Source organism: Trichechus manatus, unplaced genomic scaffold (assembly GCF_000243295.1).
Source record: "Trichechus manatus latirostris isolate Lorelei unplaced genomic scaffold, TriManLat1.0 scaffold00039, whole genome shotgun sequence".
In the NCBI taxonomy this organism is placed as follows: Eukaryota; Metazoa; Chordata; class Mammalia; order Sirenia; family Trichechidae; genus Trichechus; species Trichechus manatus.
The window spans coordinates 3,511,308-3,535,201 of NW_004443975.1; the positions used below are offsets into that span (position 1 = coordinate 3,511,308).

Sequence of the window (23,894 nt, forward strand, 5' to 3'; positions counted from 1 at the left end):
ATATTTCTCAAAGGGCAAGAGCAACCAAAAACGTGATCAGACTCACCTCACTAAGAACCAAGTCGGAAGTGAGACAAACAGCAGCACAGACACAGTGCTAATGGGACAAGCTCTCAGTGCTGCACGGATGCACAGCTTTTTCACAGCCCTTTTGCTCCTTAGTCAGCTTTGACATTTTTTAAGACACCGATTTTCATTCTGTGGTCCCAGGACCTTGGCAGTCCACCAAGCATCTATTTACCAGGCCCTGAAAAACAGTGGGGACATTTTCAGTGTGCCTTAGTTCTATCATTTTCAGGCACCCAAACTGCACTAAAGCATCATGGATATAAACCTCAGAATGTTCCACTTCCTCTCCAGCAGTTTGATAAGCTGTGAGCCAATTATTTGGTATATAGTGTCCAGGGACAATGCAGTGGAGGTCACAGTACTGATATTTAACAGTGTGTTTCAGTGACTGGATTTGGGGTAATAAAAGTTATGGGGCTTGGAAGACAACAGGCTGCATAAAAACTGTTGGCATATTTTCTACTGGAAGACCCACCATAAGGTCATACTGGACTCCACAATAAGCAGAAATAGCCTCATAGAGTGAATTACTGCTAAAATCATTGCTCGAGAATAAATAAGGCACTAGATTAACACTGGTGGCACAGAAATTCCGAGTATAGCCTCAAATTGAAGTGTTTTTGTTTTTCTTTCTTCCCCTTGGGTAATAATAATTCCTGGGATGTTTATGGGGTCGGAGGGAAGCTTAGTAGCCACCCGCTTCTGCATAATTTTCTGTCATAGACATACGCACATAGTTTCAAATTACAGTGTTTTTGTTTTGCTTCTTTTATTCTTGGGAAATAATTCCTGGGATGTTTACAGGGGAAAAAATTGGAAGCCGATAGTCTATTCAGCACAGATACAAATTCTAAGAGAGGAAGGCCACCTCTAGAGGTGTAGACAAAGCATCTAAATTAAAAACAAGATTCTGCAGGATGAAATGCTGGACATGATCCCATTATGACACTCTTTGCACAGGGGCTATTTTCCTGGTACCCAGAGAAGGCCAGCGTTGCCTCATGGAGTCAGTGGCTTTGTTGCTGCTGTCCAGCCCACCCTGATGAGGTGGCCTGCCGGGCTGAGTAGAGCTTTGCTGCTGCTAGTGAATGGCAGGAAATCCTGGGACACAGTTCCTGGTGCTACCATTTTGCTTGGGCTTGGAAGAAAATGACAACGATGGCCATTTCATATAGGATAAAATTCTCTTCTCCTATCCCATGTAAGGAAACTCTGTGCCGTAGTGTTAAGGGCTATGGCTGCTAACCAAAAGGTCAGCAGTTTGAATCCACCAGGCACTCCGTGGAAACTCTATGGGGCAGTTCTACTCCGTCCTATGGGTCACTATGAGTCAGAATCAACTCAACAGCAACGGGTTTGGTTTGTTTTTTATCCCATGTAAAAGTTAGTGACAGTGAAGTGGCACAATTACAGCAAGCCTACCCTTGTCCCATGGCTGTGCACAAATACTCCGGGTGAGAACTGGAGAACCAACAAGAAAGCAGCCATCTCTTTTCCCTTTAGATGTCCTTCTAAAACTCACCCAAGATTGCCTTTCTTGTCAAAGACTGAACTTGTCATGTTTGTTTGTCTTCACTCCTAATCTTTGCTTTCTTTCTTTTTTCTAATCATCACCAAAACCACCTTTATTTCCCTGGAGGATTGGCAGGATAACTCTTTATTCTAGGGAGAATAGGGTATGGGTTAAGTATTTAGAGTTTTCTGAGCTGGCCATTACTGATGAAGAGTATTAGTGAGAATTCTCCAACCGTTCATAAAAACGTGCCGCCCTAAACAATAATGCTCTGTTCTAGCTCTCTTCTCTGGTCGGTGAGATATCCAGTGAAGCAATATTTGAAAATAGTAAGAAAGGCAGGTATCTGATTGCTGGAACACCAACAATGGCTGTTCTACACCATGTGAACCCACTGGATAAGATCCACGGGTTCTTTCATCACACTTTTTGGCATATTAGAAATCAAGCCTCTAGGGGAGAAAAAAAGTGAGATTGCTCTTCCTTGCTCTAAAAACTCATGTGTATGTTGATCCTAAAGAACAATGCCTGGCACAATGTCTGGTTACGTGTTGATGTTATTTTTGCCAAAGTGACCAGACAAAATATTCCATCATGAAGATGATCCAGATCTCTGCCCAGTTTTTGTGTTGCTGTGTTCATTTCATCCACATTTGCAATAGGAAGCTGTGGGTTTGTTCTCCCCTTCTGGATTTTCAGGAAGGACCCAGTGTTGATTCCATTAGGATACCACAAAGATGATTTCAAGAAAAGATTATACACCATAATGCTTAGCATTTATATAGGCTCTTTTGATTTCAGAACAAGTTATAAACATGTCCTACCACAACATCCCGGCGAGGTAGGTGAGTCTGACTGTTACTACATTACCAATAGAAACCGAGGCCAAGGTGGGAAGGACTCTGTTCGAGGCCATGGATGGCGTCAGGAGCAATGTCAGGACTAGGCAGCCTGACCATCTGCACTGGCCCTGAAGAGGCCATGCCTCTCTCTCACGTGACAACAGTCTCCATTAATACAGAATTATATATTGTATAGATAGAAAACAACAACACACAACAGCATTATAGAACAATAATTCAATCAGAATTTTTGTTTCTTAATAAAATATGTTAAGCACAGTATTTAAATTGCATTTCTCCGAAAAGCATTTGGTATATTAAATAGCTGAAGGTATATTAAATAGCTCTATAAACATTTGCTGGCATCCTCTTAACAGCATAATGATTCTAAAGAAATTAAAATCCACTGATGCATAAAGATCTTTCCTTTATAATATCATAAACTAAAAAAAGTGAGAAACTTTATGCTCGAAATGGAGACTTCATAGCTTGCTGAATATTAGCAGTTGGCTACATAATTTTTTCTGAGTTTGAGAGAAAAGAAAATGTTAAACATATTGCTGGCTGTGGTTAAGTACCAATTTGGTAGGAAAAAAGATGCAGTTGAAAGGTGAAAATTAAAGACGGCCATTTCCGTTTTGTATCCATTCTGAGGCCGTCATACATTTTCAAAAGATATGATCATACTTGGAACTAATGCTGAGGTGAATATAGGGAGTCCATATAAAAAGAGCATTTTGTGATAAGTGAAAGTGATACAAAATGAAAGCTATGGTATTAGCAAAAACTGAATAAGAAGGGAAAAAGGGTATTTTTTGAACAGTTTTGAAAGCTGGCACGAGATGTAAGCTGTTCATGCTTAGATGACTGTATAGGTCTTGGAGGTGGTTTACAAGGATAAATACTTGCTTTTATCAGTCTCCTCTCCAAGGCGAAATCCTCACTCTCCTCTCTAAGTCAGCAGTTCTCAGTCTGGTGTTAAAGAGCTTACCTCATGCTAAGCTTCCTAAGAATTGACCAGGTGGGTCAGCAGAAAAAGTTCTAAAACTAGAAAGGAAGAGGAATCAAAGTTTTAAAATTTGTATGCAAACGTAAAAACTACCTTCTAAGCCGAAATGACATTCTCTGTCAGAAGTAACAATATAAAAGTCTTAAATTTCGTGTACATGGCGCTAAGATATTGTTAGACAGATGTTACAAGTACTTCAGAGAACTTTTTTAATAAGTGTGCTTTTTCCTCAAGAAAAGGACATATTAAATGGGTTTTCTTTCCTCAAATCCTTTATATGTAAATATGAAATTCAGAGTTGTCCTGTCAGTCTGTTTATTCTTGATGAGCACTCAAGGGTCCTTCCCGCTTGCATTGTATGTGACAGTTTTGTTGGAGGGGGGTTTGAGTTTGAACAGGCTTGAGCAGTTCGGCTGTTTGGTTGGCTGTAAGCTTCTGGCATAGGGTGAATACCAGTCCCTCTCAAACACATCTTTAAGTTGCTTAATGATGCTTGTATCGTTGGTCACATCTACTTGGTTGATAACAAGGCCTGTGCCGGCATTCTGAGTAAAATCATTCCCTACCCAGTCAAAATTTCCTGCAAACAAACAAAGGAAATCATGGTGAGAAGTAACATCCACTGGGGAACATTCCTGATATAATGAAATACAGAGCAAATTTTATTAAAACAAATAAATAAATAAACACCCAGGAACAATGACAGGGAGACCAAATTGTGTTGACAGCTCAGGGAAAAAAAAAAAAAAATTCCAAGAAGCTTTACATATGGTATATTAATACTGGCATATTATTTTGGCATTTTCTGCACCTTTGCTCAGCTTGAAACTCAAAACAAGGAATCTGCTGTTCCTTTTTTGTAAATGTTATTTCTTATTGACATTCACAAGACACACTGAATACAGCAACTTTTAAAATATATAGGAATACACTTAAAAATCCTGTGAACAATTACTACCTTCTCAAAGAGACAACATCTAATCCATATGTACAAATGAGGAATTCTAATTATAATGCTCAAAAGCTTCCACATCAAAGAGAAAGCTGAAGTCGGAGAAGGAGCATCAGTTCTAACTGAATACACAAAAATTGGCTTGCTTGGGTTATAAATCATTTTTCAGTCGGGGGATCAGGCCCCTTGGCTCAGGAGTCTGGGCAGTGGCTGTAAGCTTCCCAGGTATGGCTGCTGGCATCTGCTCCAGGACAGGCTCATCATGGCTACCTCACTCACATGGAGCCCCATATTCAAGGAGGGGGTCAATAAAAGGGCTGGACTACCCCCAAGATCCACCACTTGTCTGTCAGTTTGTCATATTGTGGTGGCTTGTATATTGCTATGATGCTGGGAACTATGACACAGGTATTTCAAATACCAGCAGGGTCACCCATGGTGGACAGGTTTCAGTAGAGCTTCCAGTCTAAGACAGATTAGGAAGAAAGGCCTGGTGATCTACTTCCAAAAATTAACCAATGAAAACTGGATGGATCACAATGGAATATTGTCTAATATATTGCTGAAAGATGAGACCCCTTGGTTGGAAGGCACTCAAAATACACAGTGGACTTGAGCACACCATCATGAAGATGGCACAGAACTGGGCAACTGGGCAACGTTCTGTTCTGTTGTATGTGGGGTCGCCATGAGTTGGAGTCGACTTGATGGTGACTACCAACAACAAAACCTCAGGATATCCACAGCTAACCTCTTGTCTTTGGTACCCAAGAGGGGAGAGGGATCCAGCAGGAGAACAAAGGATTCCCCTCAGTAAAGTACAGTACAGTTTACTTCTTTTATCTCCTTTGTCATTTATTCAACACATATTTCTAAGTGCCCACTGTAATCAGGTGCTATATTAGGTGCTAGGAATATAAAACTGAAAATAGCAGTCCCTGCCTTCAAGGAGTCCAGTAGGGAAACATAATAATTACAATGTCAAGTGTATGAGATAGTAGAAGAGATGTATGTATATAATGCCACGAGGGCAAGAATAAAGGAATTTCTGATGCTGGCTAGATGTGTCAGATAAGTAATTGAGAGATGCATAGAAATTTATCCACTAGGGAAAGAGAGAGACACACCCCCAAGACAGGATGACATGTTTGTAGACAAGATATGGTTGGGCTATTGGAGCATGAAGGGGAGGAGCTAGGGAGTCAGGATATAAGGGGTGTCAAACGTAGTGGAAATATCATTTATTAAATGCCTACTATGAGTGAAGCAGTACACTTGGTGTTCTGTATATATTATGTGGTTGGTAGGATTTACCTCCACTTTATAGATGAGGAGAGTAAGGCAAAAAAGAGAGCAATAAATTTGCCCAAGGTCACATGGCCAATAAATGATGAAACCAAAGTCTGCCAGACTCCATGAACTATCCACAATACCACGCACTAAGAATCATTCTCACTAAAAAAAATTTAGCCATATTAAGTCCCTGGGTGGACCAAAAGGTTAAGAGCTCAACTACTAGCCAAAAAGTTGGCAGCTAGAACCTACCCAGAGGTGCCTTGGAAGACAGGCCTGGTGATCTGCTTCCAAAAGGTCACAGCCATTGAAAACTCTATGGAGCAGTTCTACTCTGCACCCATGGGGTCGCCATGAATCAGAATTGACTCAACAGCAACTAACAACACCAACAAGACTGAAAAAGACTGAGTCTTAAATTACCATTAGCCCAGATCTGGTCTAAGCTCCCAGTTGATCTCTTTGGTTAAGAGCTGGTTCCTTAAAGGATTCTTTTAAGAGTTTGAACTTCCATTGTCTCAGTGCAGGAAAACTTGTTGAAAAAGACACTGAGATCATTGGGCCCTGGGCATCCTTAACCCAAGACCCTGCAGCTATCTGTGGGAGAAGCCGCTGAGAGAAGGCACTGCCACAGAGAGCGAACATGTTTTCCTTTATAGCTTTCATCTGTTTCATCCCTCCTCTGCCCTCTGGAGGCACCCCCCACAACACACACATATAAAATCCCTTTTCCATGTGGCACCCCCTCAAATATTGAAAGGAAGTTCCCTTGTCCCTCACTTTACTCCTTAAATTACTCCTAGGGGCCTACGAATAGCAAGTCCCTGAATCAAATGTTATCAGTATAGTGAAAGATCTCTCTCTCTCACACACGTATAAATCCCACAGTGTTGTCAATAGCTTAATGACAGACATATCTTTGGGCCAATTTTACTGATATAAACTAGTGAACTGTCTTCCAAATGGCTCATGATATTGGGTCAGGGGTCTCTGCACAGAAATCCTCTTTGCGAGTGCTGTGTTCTTGATTCTGTGCTCTCAACGATGCGGCCACTCTCAGAGGCCGTGGGTCTGTGGAAATGCTCAGGGCCAAGTTTATACAGAGCTGGGTTGCTATACTGGGGATTGGTAACAACTGCTGATTGAGAATTATCCAGAAGCCTGATGGCAGACAGCATCTTCTGCTCATTCCAGAAACAAAATACTGAGGTCTTGCATGCCTTCCAGGGACTTTTGGACAAGGCACTAAAATCCCATCTCTACAGCTAAATGCCAGGCACCCTACCAAGGGCAGTAAATACATTATCTCATGCAATATTCACTACAATCCCATGAGGTGGTAATACTAACTCTATTTACTAATGAGGAAATTAAGACCCAGAAAGGTTAAGTAATTTGTTCAAGGCAATGATAAGAAGTAGCAGAACTGAAGTTCAAAGCCAGGTTGAACTTCACAGCCCACACTTAACGCTTCCATCCCTGATCACCTCTGAGTATAACGGCTTCTTTGTGTTACTGATTGTGACTTCCGCCCTGGACTACAGTATCACCCTCAGGGCAGAAGCATTGCAACCACGCTGAAACTTCTGACCCATTCATTCGGGGCCACATTCTCTGAAGGAAACATACACAGAAATATGCTTTTGGGAACAAAATTCTAACTCACAAAAAGGACCAGACTTCTGAATGAGACTGGAGGAACCCTGGAAAGCATGGCCCCAGATTCTCTATCAGCCCAGAACTAAATTTCTGAGATCAACTCTTCAGACAGGGATTGGACTGGACTGTGGGACATGAAGTGATACTCGTGAGGAGTGTGCCTCTTAGCTCAAGTAGATACAAGAGACTAAATGGGAAGCTTCTGTCCGGAGGTGAGATGGGAAGGCAGAGAGGGTTAGGAGCTGGTTAAATGGACACGGGGAATCAGGGGTGGAAACGAGGAGTGTTCTGTCATAGTATGAGCAGAGCAATTAGGGTCACATAACAATTTATGTATAAATTTTTCTATGGGAGACTAACTTGAAATGTAAACTTCATTTAAACTACGCAGTTAAAATAAAATAAAAAAAGACCAGACTTACTGGCCTGACAGAGACTGGAGAAACCCCAAGAGTATGTCTCCCCGACACTCTTTTAGCTCAGTAATGAAGTCACTCCTGATGTTCATCCTTCAGCCAAAGATTAGACAAACCCGTAAAACAAGACGACACTAATGGGGCACAACAGCCAGGGACAAGGACTAGAAGGCAGGAGGGGACAGGAAAACTGGTAATAGGGAACCCAAGGTTGAGAAGGTAGAGCGTTGACATGTCGCGGGGTTGTTAACCAATGTCATAAAACAATATGTGTACTAACTGTTTAATGAGAAATTATTTGTTCTGTAAACCTTCATCTAAAGTACAATAAAAAAAATTTAAAAAAAGAAATATACTTTTGAGAGTAGCATGGGACAGGAAAGAGATGAGGGAGAGAAATGGCAAGATTTCGAAGCAGTATTGTTTGAATTCAGGCTTTTCCCTTCAGTACAATGGATGGAACCAGGATCCCGTGTCTTTATTGGTCCTCAGAAGATTTAATTAGGTTCTTCTCAGTAATTATCCACCACTTGTCTGTCAGTTTGTTGTACTGACATGTTGCTATAATGTTGGAAGCTATGCCACCGGTATTTCAAATAACAGCAAGACCAGCTTCAGCAGAGCTTCTAGACTAAGACAGATGAGAAAGAAAGATCTGATGATCTGCTTCTGAAAATTAGTCAGTCAACACCTTATGGATCACAATAGAATATTGTCCTTTATAGACATGTTATCAGAAAAGACCAGTCACTAGAAAAGAACATCCTGTTTGGTAGAGAACCTACCAAGACAAGGAAAACCCTCAATGAGACAAATTGACACGATACCTCCAACAATGGACTCAAACATACCAATGATCATGAAGATGGCGCAGGACCGGGCAACATTTCGTTTGTTCTGTTATACATAAGGTCTGAGTCTGAGCTGACTTGATAGCAACTAACAACAGTGAATTACAGCTCTTCCACAGAGGAATTCCTACACCATTGTGACTATTTTTTCCTACCTTTCACTTTCTGATGGTTTGGCTAAACATCAAAACCACATATATATATGCTTCAGAGTTTTTTAAATTGGGATGCAGTTTCACCCAGCTTCTTTGAGACTACCACTTCAGCTTCCAAAACGCCTTTTAAGACCCAGTTGCCTGGAGAACTGTGGCATCACCCTTAAGAACAGGAAAATGAGAGTTGCAGATAAGCTCACTTGGGAAGGTGTGAAATGGGCCTTTGAGGGCCACCATTAACCTAATACTCCTGTCAGACTGCAAATAATTCAAACAATCTTCCAGGCAAATTTACCAGGCCTGACTCATATATACTATGGAGAATTCAAAATTAGAGAGATGATACTGGTTTGGGGATTCTTCTGTAAGTCTTGTGAAAACTCAATGGAGCTATAATTCCATGCAAAGTCTAGTGCACATTTTTCTTAATTCAGCATTCCCAGCAAGTGTCTGAGTGACGACTTAAGAGATTTCCAGAACATGCTGGTAATTATTTACATTATCAACAACTTTTCTCTCTTGATATGCTTTGATAATTTTATAGTAGAACTATGCTTCACTCTAGGCAATTAATGTTTTGCTAAAATGTTATGTGTAAAATGAACTCATTTAAAAACATGCTATATAGGGAAAAGGAAGGGAAAGAAAGCAAGGAATCAATATTTACTAAGACTCTAGATAGATCAGAAATGGTGTTAGGAGCTTTTCATAGATTATCACATTTAATCCCCATGCCACTATCAAAGGTGGGGTGCTATTATCTCCACTTTACAGATAAGAAAACACGCTCCAAGAGATTACGTGACTTTCCACCATCTTCCATTTTCCAAGTGTCAGTGCTGGAATTTAAATCTAGGCTTGTCTGACTCCAAAAATTATTTAATTCCCCGAAGAACATTTAGATACGTGTATGAGCCTTTGTGGAATGTATACACAACACCTTTCTTTAAATCCCACATGTAAACTACCCAGATTTGAGTCCCTAAATCCTGCTGTGTCTGAAACCTGCTCTATCCCTGGGTTTTCCAATAATTGAGCCAAAAGTTTCCTGTCTGGGTTAAACAACTTTGAGATTTGTTGTTGTTATTTGTAACATGCTTAAAAAGAAGCTGATGCTACTCTATTCTCCACATATTGATGAACGTGAGAGACTCCAAATAACCACATCTTGGGTCACTGAGAGGGACAACAGGAATAAAATAATATTCTCATCTTCCAGAACAACTAGAATGATATACATTAAAATATTCTAATACTCTATTCCACTAATGTGATGTCATAACTATTAAAAATGGAAAAAGACAGAACATCTTCACACAGAGACAGAAGTTAGTAACCCTTCACATGGCCAATGGTGGTATATACTGAAGAGATGGAGGGGTGAGGGGTCTGGGCGCCTGTATTCTAGACCTAGTTCCTTTATCCCTTATATTTGCATACCTAAGTCACTTATGTCTTAGGGCTCAAGTTTCCTTGTTTCTAAACTGCAGATGATAAAAGCTGCCCTCTCTATTGGCATCTTTGTTAAGAGAACCAAATAAGATAAAAAAGTACTCTACAAAGTTAAAAGCACCCTAAAAATATAAGAGGATATATTTTTTTATTTACTGAATTTGTGGGAACAATTGATACTGATTCCATATTCCTACGTTTCGCACACGTTTTCTTTTCTCTTTTGAGACTGCCACTTAATCTGTACAATGTAATAATCATACTGTTATTTTTGGATTTATGTGCCTTCTTTTTATAGATAATAATAATGTGACCATATGGGTTGAGGAGTTACCATGGACCCATATATCATGGGAAATTAGAGTAGGTTTTATAGATTGGTAAATCATCCCACTAGTATGTCTGATTTCTGCATCTGGAGCTTTATTACCTTAATAAAATAGATAACATTAATTGAGTATTATCTCTGTGCCACGAGGCACTGCTGATTCAGTGGTAGAATTCTTGCCTTCCGTGGGGGAGACCTGGGTTTGATTCCTGGTCAATTCACCTCATGTGCAGCCACCAACTTTCTGTCAGTGGAGGCTTACGTGTTTCTATGATGCTGAGCAGGTTTCAGCAGAGCTCCCAGACTAAGACATACTAGCAAGAGAGGCCTGCTAATCTACTTCCGAGACTCAGACAATGAAAACCTCCTGGATCACAACAGTCCGATCCCCAAGCGATCGTAAGGACAGCGCGGGCCTGGCAGCATTTTGTTCCGTTGTGCATGGGGTCACCATGAGTTGGGGGCCAATTCAAGGGACGGCAGCTAACAACAACGATCTCTGTGCCAGGTGCTTTAGTTGTACAAGGTGCTTTTTAATACATTGTTCTATTTAAATTTCACCCAATAAAGTAGAAAGTATTATTAGTCTCATTTGACAGATGAGAGAACTAAGGTTTAGACATCCTAAGTATATTGTCCCAAGTTAGACATTTAGAAAATGGCAGGGATAGTTTTATTGCCCAGGCCACGGCACAGTTGTCACTGAATTGCTCCACTATAAGCCTTCCATTACTCAGGACAGGCTGGCCCATGGAATAGGGCAATGAAAGAGGCTTGCTGGTGCTAGTGCCAGGATTCATCTTGAATGAGTCATTCAACTCCTCACCTGTAAAATGAAGCAAATGGACCACAAACTTTCTGCAAAACATTTATCCAAATACATCTTAAATGAAATCCTAGCATATAAATCAGGCAATAGAGGAAATGTTTAGTGGATGAGCTCTCTGCCCTCATGCACCTGTTTCCTAACCTCAGGGTCTCCCCCACTCACCCGCAGTGGCTCCCAGGCATTGCTTCCTTACCATGGGGTACTGAAGGGCACAGTATGATGACCACTAAACTGGATGATCCCTAAGGAGCCTTACATAAAGTCCAACACCTACCAATATAAGCTGCTCCATCAGTCACCATGTACTTGTTGCGATTTAATTTAGGAAAGGTGTTGTTCTTTTGTTCTTTTATAGCACAAGCATTCTCTGTTTCCAGATCAAAAAATTTCTGTAAGACAAAGGAAAATAAAGCAGGTGAGTGGAGAACGATTTTGATCTTGTTCAAAAGCACAAAAGAGGGTATTATCCAAATATCAACAACAGACCTCATACTGAGTTGTTATAAAACCACCATCTTGTGACTTCATATAGATGAAGCTATTTTTGTTCTCAAAGCTATATAAGCAACAAGAGGGAAAATTAGCATGCTCAACCAGGTCTATAATTAACACTTTCAAGCTACAAAATGAACACAAAATTCATTCTTTCAGTAGGGTGAGGGCTAGCAGAAGGTTGTTTAATTCTAATTGTCTTATTCATTAGAGCGCACTGGCATTTGAAGTCTGCCTGAGGGTGCTTTCTGTCGAGCATGCCAATGAACTGAATGAATATTCTTACATGTTGCCTACATTATAAGAGGCAGCAGGCCCATCTCAATGACTAGCTGATTAAACTGGGGATTTGCAAAGGTCAAAGTAGATTTTGCCAAGGGAACAAATACTTTCCTTCTAAACACCTAGGTCTGCAAGCTCTTTCAATAGGCAACTCAAAAAGAAGAAAAAAAAAAAAAAAAAATCACAACGCCAAGCCAAGAATCCTGAATTTCAGCTTTAATGTGGCCCAAAAAGCAGCATTCCATTCTACCCAAGGCCAGATAAGAGAAGGGAATCGAGAGCCGGAGTAGCTAGTCCACTGAATTTGCTAAGTGCTTAGACGAGGCTGGGAGTCCCTGGGTGGTGCAAACAGTTAATGTGCTTGGCTGCTAACTGAAAGGTTGGAGGTTCGAGTCTACCAAGAGGCACCTTAGAAGAAAAGTCTGGCCATCTACTTCCAAAAAATCAGCCATTGAAAATTGTGGGGTACAGTTCTACTAATTCTACTCTGACACACATGGGGCTGCCTTGAATTGAAGCTAATGCAATGGCAATTGTTTTAGATGAGGCTTACAGTATGACTGAGATCCCAGGAAGATGCCAGTCAAAGGCAAGGGGCTCAGGAAAACATTGGAAGATGTTCAACATTTTCAGAACTTCATGGAATCTTTCTGGAATGTCTTACAGCTGTGGAATCATGTGTGTTTTGAAAGAAATAAGAGGCAGAGAGAAAAATGAGATGACACCTAGAAATGGAGAAGTCATTTACAGTTTTAAAAGTGTTCAAATTCAGTTTTGGAAATCATGAAATTGATCTTCCCCTTCCCCCCATCGGTGGGACGGGGTGATAAACTACGTGATCACCATGGTCCTTTAGGCCCTGAAAATTCTATTCTGATTTTGTGAGGAACCCTTGACATCAGTGGCGCACAGGCCAAAATCTACCACCCAGAACTGTCTACTCTACAACACAGAGGAACATTCTCCTACGGGCACATCGTCATGCTTATAGGCAACGAGGTCCGGATCCCCTTACTTCTTCAGTTGGCATCTTCTGCAAAATCTGTGCCAGTTTGGAGGGTACACATGTAGTGTTTGTGGACTACTGAAATTGGCTTAATAATCAGGGGATGCTCTTAAATCATAATTAGATATTCATGAGGACATGTGAGTACTAAGAGTGCCACTACTAAGTAACAGCCGTTAGTCACCTTGCTTGGGTATCCTGTTTATTTCAAAACATGTCCAACCATTTGACTATTTCCTCTTGAGGAAGATATTATTGTAGAATCAGGATGAATTTGAAAAAGAAAAAAAAATATATATCCTAACTAAAGGACTAAGGTGTGCCTGACCCAAGCCATGGTATTTTCAGTCGCCTCATATGCATGCAAAAGCTGGACAATGATTAAGGAAGACTGAAGAAGAATTGATGCCTTTGAATTATGGTGTTGGCCAAGAATATTGAATATACCATGGACTGCCTGAAGAACAAACAAACCTATCTTGGAAGCAGTACAGCTAGAATGCTCCTTAGAAGGGAGGATGGCAAGACTTTATCTTATATTCTTTGGACATGTCATCAGGAGGGACCAGACCCTGGTGAAGGACGTCATGCTTGGTAGAGTAGAGGGTTAGTGAAAAAGAGGAAGTCCCTCAACAAGGTAGAGTGACACAGTGGCTGCAATAATGGGCTCAAACATAGCAACGATTGTGAGGATGGCACAGGACCAGGCAGTATTTCATTCTGTTGTACATAATAGAGTTGTTAGGAGTTGAAACCGACACTACAGCACCTAACGACAACAACAATTAAAGTCAGGAATAGAATGATAGTTTGAGGCTTTGGTGAGAATCCATTTGCTCTAGAAAGTCAAATATGGCCCCAAAGTGGGGAAATAGCTTTACCTGGGAAATGGAAATGACAGCCAAAATCACGTTATTCACTGACACGTTATTAGATACCAGGTGTAGGTGACTGCAAACAAAGGCATTTCAAAAGTGATTTCTTAATTTATGAAAAAAATGAAAACCCAGCTAACCAGGACAGACTTGTGAGTCACACAGTTTTTTCTTCATGAGGTGCCTGGAGAATACACACCCACATCAGGGCAGGCCCTGCCCAACCCTGTGAGGATGGAGATTCCCTGAGTAGCCCCCAAGCCCTCTTGTGCTATCAGTACTGTGGAGACTCCTGAAGATAAGCTACGTGCAAGGCCCCCAGAGCCGGCTTTTCTTGAAGAACTCATCATCCATCTGTGTTCTAGATGTTGTGCCCAAGCTTCGTTCCACCTAGGCTCGTCTTGATGCTTAGAAATTAATGGCTTGGCTTAGATGGAGTCTCTGCTTTATGGAACAGCCAGCCGTAGGCTATTAATGTTTGTTTTATTTAAGTAATGTGACCATCTGTGTTTAAAAAGATACAGCAGTGAGTACAACAGACTTGGGTCTCTGTCTTCATGGAGCCCTATGCTCTAGTGGGTAAATCAGATATTTAACAAATAATGCCCACATAAAAACATGAATATAAACACTTGTAGTAAGTACAGTGAAAGAAAACCAAAGAACATGATGAGTGACTGTAAAAGGCAACTTTGTTCATCTATTTTTTAATTTCTGTCTCTCTAAGCTCCATGAGGAGCCCCGATGGTGCACTGCTTAAGCATCTGGCTGCTAACTAAAAGGTCAGTAGTTTGAATCCACCACCCGCTCCTTGGAAACTCTATGGGGCAGTTCTACTCTGTCCTGTAGGGTCACTATGAGTCAGAATTGACTCAACAGCAATGGGTTATGGAAAGGTTGGTGATTTAAGCCCACTCAGAGGCACCTGAGAAGAAAGGCCTGGTGATCTAGTTCCAAAAGATCATAACCATTGAAAACCCTCTGGAGCACAGTTCTACTCTGACACACATGGGGTCCCCAGGAGTCAGAGTTGACTTGATGGCAACTGGTTTGGTTTTGGTATGTTGTCCATTTGCATAGTGTTATAAATACCCAAATAATTCTCAAGTACTCCTTCTTGCTTTCAAATTCTATGAAAATGAATTCACAACTAAGTGAGGATCCTAACAAACACCAAACATTTGAAATGCGAGAAAATAAATGAGCATATAAAATGAAAATATGAAACTATATTTTAAAATATTTTTCACTATCAAAGATTGTTATTGGAAGTCCACATATATGCATATACTGCTTTCACAGATGTACAAGCGAATAAACATTTCATTCAATAGTACAGTAAATATAATACTTACAACTTTCAAACTGCAGTTGGCTATTTCAGTGCAAATAGCTTTAAGAGATGAAATAAAGTTAAATGTAAGGGGATCAGTGTCCTTCCAGAAGCTTATAAGGAGTCGAACTTTAACGCTTCGCAAAACTAATGCTTCTCTTATTTTCCCATCCAAATCTGGCCAGTAAGTCCTGCAGAAATAATATCCATATAGACAAAAATAAAGAAAATAACTTAGTTTGGGAAAGAAACGTACTATCCCACAGAGAACATTTATATTAATCTAATCTGATCATTACTTTGTTCTGTAATACGTAAATGGCCTTGTAGGATATGTTGAAAAAATGGCGCCGGGGTTAGAGCACTGAAAGACGGTGTTTTATTGAGACCTAGCCCTGCCTACAGTGAGGGCTCCCACCACCAGCACCCCTGCCTGGTAGGCCTAGGGTGCATGCAGACTGACTGCCACCATGTGCCACCTTCACTACACCTCCAATCTGGGCCTCAGTTTCTATGTGCACTCAGAATCAATTTTCCAACAGTATTCCCATGACACCCACTCTGAACGAAATGCTGCTCAAACCTGTCTTCTTTTGTAACTGCCTCAAACAAGCGTCAGCTCTGGTTACCTGAGCTCTCCTATGCTCTTAGCTCCAGATTGTCCCTAGCCTCTTCTTTCCTGATCAAGCCTCCCATTACTCCCCCACCTCCTACTCTTTTTTCTGGGCAACTGGCATTCTCTACTAGGCAAACAGTTTTCCCCATAAACTCAGTTTCTTCTATGAATCTTCTCTTAGCCTTTTGCCTTAACTAAATCCTGGTTCTTCCATGAGACCATGGTTTCTCCTCATGTCTTTCCATGTGTTTTCTACCGCAACCCACCCACTTGGTTTAGGATGGGGGGCCAGCTTTTGCCCATGCCCACACAATGTCATTCCAGAATTAATTCTCATATTAAAAAACAAAAATCTTTCTTAAATATATTTTTACCACAATAAAAAAATACCAAAAAAGAAAATGAAAAACGATTTTCCTGTCTTAGTCCCAACCCTTAAATCCCTCTCTTGACCTCTCCTCAATACTGTCATTTGTAGAACTGTTTACTCTCCCACATTCCTGAAAGATTTTGGCCTTTGGTATCCGGCATTTATCCCCACCCAAATCTAGCCCTAATTTGGGGAAATTCACTGCTTCGACTAATGGTATATTATTAATAACCTTGGCCTGTCAGTCACGTAATCATTGCACCTCCAAAGGTCTCCTCTTTCTATCTGACCACATCCTTCTGCCTTTACGGTCTCCCACACTCTTGCTCAGACTAAACCTGCTCTTTGACCCCCGAAGGCTCCAGATCCACCATCCCTCCACTTTCTCCTGGTCCATCATCCCCTTTCCGAGCCCAGCCTGATTCAAGTCCTGATCCCTTGAAGAATGGTTCCGTCTCCACCTTCCTCTAGCTTTTGGCAAGCCTAAATCCTGTTTCAGTGCTATAATTCCAGATTTCTATACCCCAAAAGCTGAGGACTACTGGAAAGAATAATTTCAGCACTGTGCAGACTTAAACAACCAAACCAAACCAAACCCATGGCTGTGGAGTCGATTCCGATTCATAGTGACCCTATATAACAGAGTAGAACTGCCCTATCAAGTTTCCAAGGCTGTAAATCTTTCCAGAAGCAGATTGCCACACCTTTCTCCCGACGAGTGGCTGGTGGATTTAAACCACCAACCTTTCAGATAGCAGTCACGTGCTTAACTGCTGCGCCACCAGGGCTCCTTGTGCAGATTTCCAAAACCAAAAACCAAACCTATTGCCATTGAGTTGATTCCGACTCATACCAATCTTATAGGATAGAATAGGATAGAACCTCTGACCTCACTTCATCAATTCTCATTCACTGCTCAGTCCACTGTCCCCAGCCTCTGAACCAAGGTTCTGTTGCAAATCTTCTAGTCAAAGTTATCAGTAATACCCCAACTGACAAATCTAGTGGACGTCATTCAGTTCTTATTTTATTGTTAGACTTGGCTGCATGTGTTGATGGTTCTTTTCTTCTTTTTTTTTTAATAATTAAAAAAATATTTTGTTGTTATTGTTGAAAATATACACAGGAGAACATATACCAATTCAACAATTTCTACATCGACAGTTCAGTAACATTAACTACATTCTTCAAGTTCATTCTGAGTTGTTCCTCTCCATTAACATAAACTCACTGCCCCTAAATTTCCAGTCTAATCTTTTGAGTTGTTGTCAGTTTGATCCGTATAGATAGATAATAAAAGAGCTCAATGCTCAAGGTAGACATTCTTTACTAGTTAAGCTAAACTATTGTTTGGTTTTGAGAAGACCTCAGTTCAGGGGATATTTTTGGTTTAAGGTTTTTCTTAAAAATCAATTCCATTGGCTTCTATGACTCTATAGTTTGCTCATCTACCCCTGATCTGATGAACTGCTTCTTTACCTGTTGTAGGATCTCTTCCCTAAATATCAATGCTCCCTTAAGATTCTATCACCATCCTCGTCTTCCTTTCACTCTACATGCCATCTCCATGGGCAGCTTCATCTACTCACTTGCTTTCAACTGTCATCTATATTTTTACCAAAACCCATTGCCGCTGGGTCGATTCTGACTCAGAGCGACTCTATAGGACAGAGTACAACCGCCCTATAGGGTTTCCAAGGAGCTGCTGGTGGATTTGAATTGCCTACCTTTTGTTAGCAGCTGAGATCTTAACCAGTACATCACCAGGGCTCTCTATATTCTTAAGCCCTCCAAATTCACATCACTTGGCTAACCCTCTTTAGACTTCATTCTGGATATTCCCCCTGGATCGTCCCATGAACTTCAAATCCACAAATCTGCTTATTTACCTATAGTCTTTGTAACCTTCAGTATTTGTATAGCCTTCATGATCATCTAATTACCCAAAGTAAAAACCTGTGAATCATTCTTGTATTTGTTCTCCTTTTTACCAATCACTATGTACCTCAGCAATATTCCTGGAATATGCTTCCTTTATTCTGTCTTTCCTAGTATTGCCCTACCTACTAACATACCATCCAACCAGTTGCCATGGAGTTGATTCTGATTCATGATGACCCTCTGTGTGTCAGAGTAGAACTGTGTTCCATAGGGTTTTCAATGGCTGATTTTTTGGAAGTAGATTTTTACTGCAGGGTTTATGTAGCTGTGTATCACTGTTCCATTCACTTTTTATTACTTTAAAAAGTAGTAGTGACTCCTCGCACTATAGCTAAATGATGGTATATATGTTTATCTATGTTGGTTTTAGGTGCTGTCGAGTAGATCTCGACTCATATCAATTCTGTGTGACGAAGCAGAACTGTCCTATACGGTTTTATAGGCTGTAATCTTTACAGGAGCTAATTGCCAAGTCTTTCTTCCATGGAGCCTCTGGGTGGGTGAACCGCCAACCTTTTGGTTAGCAGCCAAGAACTTAACCATTGCCACCACCAGTGCCCCTTTATCTATACCCATATCCATATCAAATTTCATACCCATATCCATATCAAATTTCATACCCATATCCATATCTATACTATATTTACATATTTAAATATTTTAAAATATAGATATATATTTTTACATGTTGTCAACATTTGTAATTTGTGAGTATATAAATTTTTTCCCTTTCATTGGAAAGTTTGGCAGTGTGTTAGACTAACAATTGAGTCTGTAGGATATTAATTCCATCAATACATTAAAATTTGATAATATTTACGTGTTTATTCAAGTTGAATTCACTCTTGAAAAACTTTTCCAGGATTATGTAAAGACAAATAGGCAATCTGACTTTTAAAAACTTTTTCATTTGTATGACGGATAAGAACTGAATTATAACCTGGATGTTTGAACCATGTCTCATGTCTCTCTGAGGACTCTTCCCTCAGAATATGCTAAAGGCATTTACAGACTGGAAATTTTAAAAACATGATAAAACAACTGCTCTTTGAATAACAGCTAAAAGGGTAGATTAACAACTAAAATGTACGTTTTCACCTAAGTCTCCAGTTCTTCAACATTGTTTCAGTTTTCTGTCACTTTTAGATTTCTAAGATATTTTAGATTTTCCATATTAACTATCTTCCCTTTGAAGGATTATAGGACTTCAGGAGTTCATGGGACTTCATGGAGCAAAACTTTTGTCATTCCTGAGAAATATTCACCCTGTTCTAACATAAAACTCCAGGAACTTGACCTTATTTTTCTTCTAAATAACAGGAAAATTATGCAAAACCTATCTGTTGTGTTTCAAAATCTTCTCAAGGTGATAATGAAATCTAAAACTGAATCTAAAACCAAATCAACTATAAACAGGACAAACATACAAAGGAGGGATAGAAAAGATAGAAAGTGCATGGAAAAAAATGGATGGCTGTCCCGAGGATGCACGATATTTTAAAGAAAATAACCATAGGCATCTTGCAGCTTAACATGATTTTTGACTCTGATTGTCACCAGGAGCAATCACTTTCTGGGAGAGGCACTCTGTTTTGCAATCTCATATCCATTTGCATATTATGCATATGGGGGGTTGGCGATATGGAAAACATTCAAGCAATATAGGGCACACTTAATCATTTAACTGCAATAAATGGATGTTTCAAAATTGTCATTTTTCAAATTAAAAAGGTCTTGATTGCAGTCCCAGAAATGTGCACTTTGAAAACTTTTCCTGGATTAAACTAATACTCACAACATTTATAACCATCCAAATCTCTGCAAGCCTAGCAAGAAAGCAAAAGTAGGAGTATCTGGGGACATGGCCATATATTTATTCATGCAATGATTTTCCAAAGAGTTTGTCATAAATTCTGCTCCAAAATTTACTCCAAGTCTTTGCACACTTAAACAATGATGAATTATTGAAAGAGCTCTCCATTTTTAAGATGCTCTCTTTCTCACACATAGGGATGGACTGACTGAGGAGTTGACCAGGTAACAAAGGGTTTTTTTTATTATGGGTCTCCTTTAAGTTGAAAAGATATTTTGAAAATTTATTACTTAATGAAGCCTGACATGAATAAAGGAGTCTCTAGGTGGTGCAAACAGTTAACATGCTTGGCTGTTAACCAAAAGGTTGGCGGTTTGAGTCCATCTAGAGGCACCTTGGAGGAAAGGCCTGGCAATCTACTTTTGAGAAATCAGCCATTGAAAGCTCTATGGAGCACAGTCCTACTCTGGCACACAGGGAGTCGGAATCGACTCCATGGCAACTGGTTTTGTTTTGTTTTCACATAAATGGGACAAAGCAGTAGTTCCTCCTTTAAAGGAAATCTTGCAAGACCTACTCAGTTTCAGAATGCCCTTTAGGTACATCTGAACTCGCATTATATCAGTTATATATCTTTAGGTACATCTAAACATATTAACAATTATGAATTGGTAGTCACCTTTTCAAGTTGAAGACAACCCAACCTTCTTTCTAAACTTGCTCACTTGTCTATAATGTACAATACTGAGGCACTTTTCGTAGGCTGAGACCCCAAGTCCTGAAAATGGATCCACTCAGAGAAGAGGTGCATCATAGGTAAACTGCAGCTGCACACCAAACAGATGTGAATGCTGATCCCTCCTAATGCAGACCTGATAGCATCTCAGTGTCCAGGCTACTCTCCCCTGTGGTCTCCTAGTTAGTGCCCAGTCCTGGAGACTGAGTTCTAACTGGAGGTTTAGGCACTCACTGACCTTCGGGAGCTTGTGCTGGAGATAGGCAGGTAGTCCATGACGGCTATGAACACAAACTGCTTGGCGTCATCTATTACACTGTAGATGGCATCTATGTCAAAGCTTCTGTTCTTAGGGCAAAAGAGTTTGGGAGAGTTCTGTGAAGACACAAAAACCAAATTAATATAGAATAACAAGTTTTCTCATCTAGGGATTTCTTTTGTTTTGTTGAAATGAATTTGCGCTCTTAACTAATTTTGGCACATCTACGTTCCAGTTCCTTATCAGATTCGACAAATACAGTAAAACCTGCAAAAGAACCTGTGTGTCTTAGGCTGGGTTCTCCAAAGAAGCAAAACCAGTAAAGCATACAAATACATGTACATAGAGAGATTTATATCAAAGAAATGGCCCACGAGGCTGCAGAGGCTGGAATGTCCCAAGCCCCTGGGTCAGGTTAGAGGCCCCTCCTGATGCATGCAGCCACAGGGACTGGTGAACCCAAGATCTGCAGGATGGAGAGCAGGGCTCCTGCTCACAAGCTGCAGAGATTGATGAGTACCAAAGATTGGCACGCTGCTAGCTGAAGTCCCAAGAACTGGAGGTCAAATGAACAGGAGCCAGCTGCAGGATCCAGAATGAGGAAAAGCCCAGAAGACTTGCCAGAATATCCACTTATAGTCAATGCAGGCCACATGCCCAAGGAAACTCCCGTTCAACTGATTGGCTACTCACAGCGTATCCCATTATGGAGGTGATCACATAATACCAAATCTCATCATGGAAGGGATCACACCATCATACGACTATCATATCACTGAGAATCATGGCCCAGCCAAGTTGACACACAACTTTAACTATCATACTGTGTAAGGGGGAAACCTGTCAGAGAAGGAAAACTCAAATGTTTTTTAACTAAAATGAGAGATAGAAAAGCTGTAAGACTGCATTCTGTCAAAAGTGGAAAACTTGTGGGACCCGGAAAAACAAGGCTGTCCCATCACGTTCCAGCCCTCACATGTTTCACAGTATCTTCTCAAATGTCTCAAAGCTGAGGCACGTAGAGATCAAGGTGTGGTGGGATGGGTCTCAGGACTGTCCCCTGAGTTTGTTTTGGGAGAGAATTCTTGTTTTCAATATATACATCTCTGCACTCTAGCTCTGAACTTCTGTGATTCTGATGTACAGCTCTCTCACAAATACCTGCTAATTTTCTCAGGTGTTACCATATAATACATACATACACACATAGCAAGTAATTTAACCCAGAAGTAATTTCATTTGAAAGATGATATGGCTATAAAAATCTTCAAGACAAAAAAAATCTAAACACGTTTTTTCACCCAAAGCTTTCATTGAGTCAGGAAGAGGACTGTTGAATGTTAAGAAAGGATCATGAATAATTGTGGAGGAAAAGCTGAGTGAGTTATTAGGACACCCAAATTCATCAGGAGAGACAGGGAAGAAGGATATTCTGAAAGATTTAAGTGAAATGAAAAAAAGGGGCCAAGTTTGTGCTTGAGGTCTTTTTTTCATGTTGCTTGAGGTGACTGTCATCTTGTAAGATGCAGTGTTTTTAGATGAAATTGCTCTAGAAAGAGAAAAATGTACTTTGGTTTTCTCATTATTTTTCCACTGGACAAGATTGAAAAGAGTGTTTAGCACAGTTCGTATTTGATTTTGACAAGCTATACACCCGGGTAAGTCTAAAAAAAAGAAAAAAAAGAAAAAACCTGTTGCCACTGAGTTGATTTCAAGTCACAGCGACCCTACAGGACAGAGGAGAACTGCCCCATAGGGTTTCCGAGGAGCGGCTGGTGGATTTGAACTGCCGACCTTTTGCCTAGCAGCTATAGATCTTAAACACTGCACCACCAGGGCTCCAAATACATGTAAAATAATTTTGTTAATAACATACTTGTTATTGCACTCCCAAACCAAAAAAACCAACCCGTTGCCATTGAGCCAGTTTCAACTCAACCTAGCTTCTACCAAGGAAAAAAAAAAAAAAATTGAAAGATGACATGGCTATAAAAATCTTCAAGACAAAAAAAAAACTAAACGTTGTTTTTTTCCCCAAAACTTTCATTGAGTCAGGAAGAGGACTGTTGAATGTTAAGAAAGGATCATGAATAATTGTAGAGGAAAAGCTAACTGAGTTATTAAGACACCCAAATTCATCAGGAGAGATAGGGAAGAAGGATATTCGGAAAGATTTAAGTGAAATGAAAAAAGAGGTAAGTTTGTGCTTGAGGTCTTTTTTTTTTTTAGCTCTATATGATAAAATCCTTCATATTTATTTTCTGTTATTCACATATATGTAGTTTGTTACTTAGGACAGAAACAATGTCAACTTCCTCTTTTATCTCTATTGCTACATTTCTAAATTTTCAGATTGTGCTTTCATTTGAACAGACAAAAAAAGATATAATTCATCCCTTAATGAAATGCTCTTTAGTGACATAGAAGCTGTTGGCATAACATTCGATATCCATCAATTGAGAAGTAACAATATTAAATTGGTAACATCATTTAGAGAAGTTTTTCTGAGAATCGGGATCAGTTCAGAAGCTTGTTTCAATTCAAGAGTCCAAAGTCTCACCCCAGATCCAGTGGATCCAATCCTGGGGGGCAGGAACTGAAAATCTATATTGTAAAGAGGCTCCCCAACTGATACTTTAAAGTCTGAGGGTAAGGGCTGTTGTTAATTGTCATTGAGGCATCTCCGACTCTTGGTGACTTTATGTACTGTACAACAAAAGAGATCCTGTGCCATCTTTATGATCATTGGTTAGGTGTGAATTCATTGTTGTGGCTATTGTGTCAATCCATCTCATGGAGGACT

At 40.2% G+C, this 23,894-nt stretch overlaps 1 protein-coding gene across 4 annotated transcripts in view; it reads right to left on the reverse strand.

The window, feature by feature from the left end:
* Nucleotides 1-2,294: 2,294 nt before the first annotated feature.
* Nucleotides 2,295-23,894, reverse strand: part of PLD5 (phospholipase D family member 5) — a 413,275-nt gene continuing 391,675 nt past the window's right edge. For all 4 annotated transcript variants that reach the window (XM_012555426.2, XM_004375857.2, XM_012555427.1 and 1 more), the window contains 4 exons: nt 21,071-21,207; nt 15,379-15,547; nt 11,643-11,757; nt 2,295-4,013 (listed from right to left, as the gene is read on the reverse strand). In XM_012555426.2, the coding sequence (XP_012410880.1) occupies nt 3,766-4,013; nt 11,643-11,757; nt 15,379-15,547; nt 21,071-21,207 (669 nt within the window). In that variant the 3' untranslated portion in view covers nt 2,295-3,765. The remainder of the gene's footprint in view (nt 4,014-11,642; nt 11,758-15,378; nt 15,548-21,070; nt 21,208-23,894) is intronic.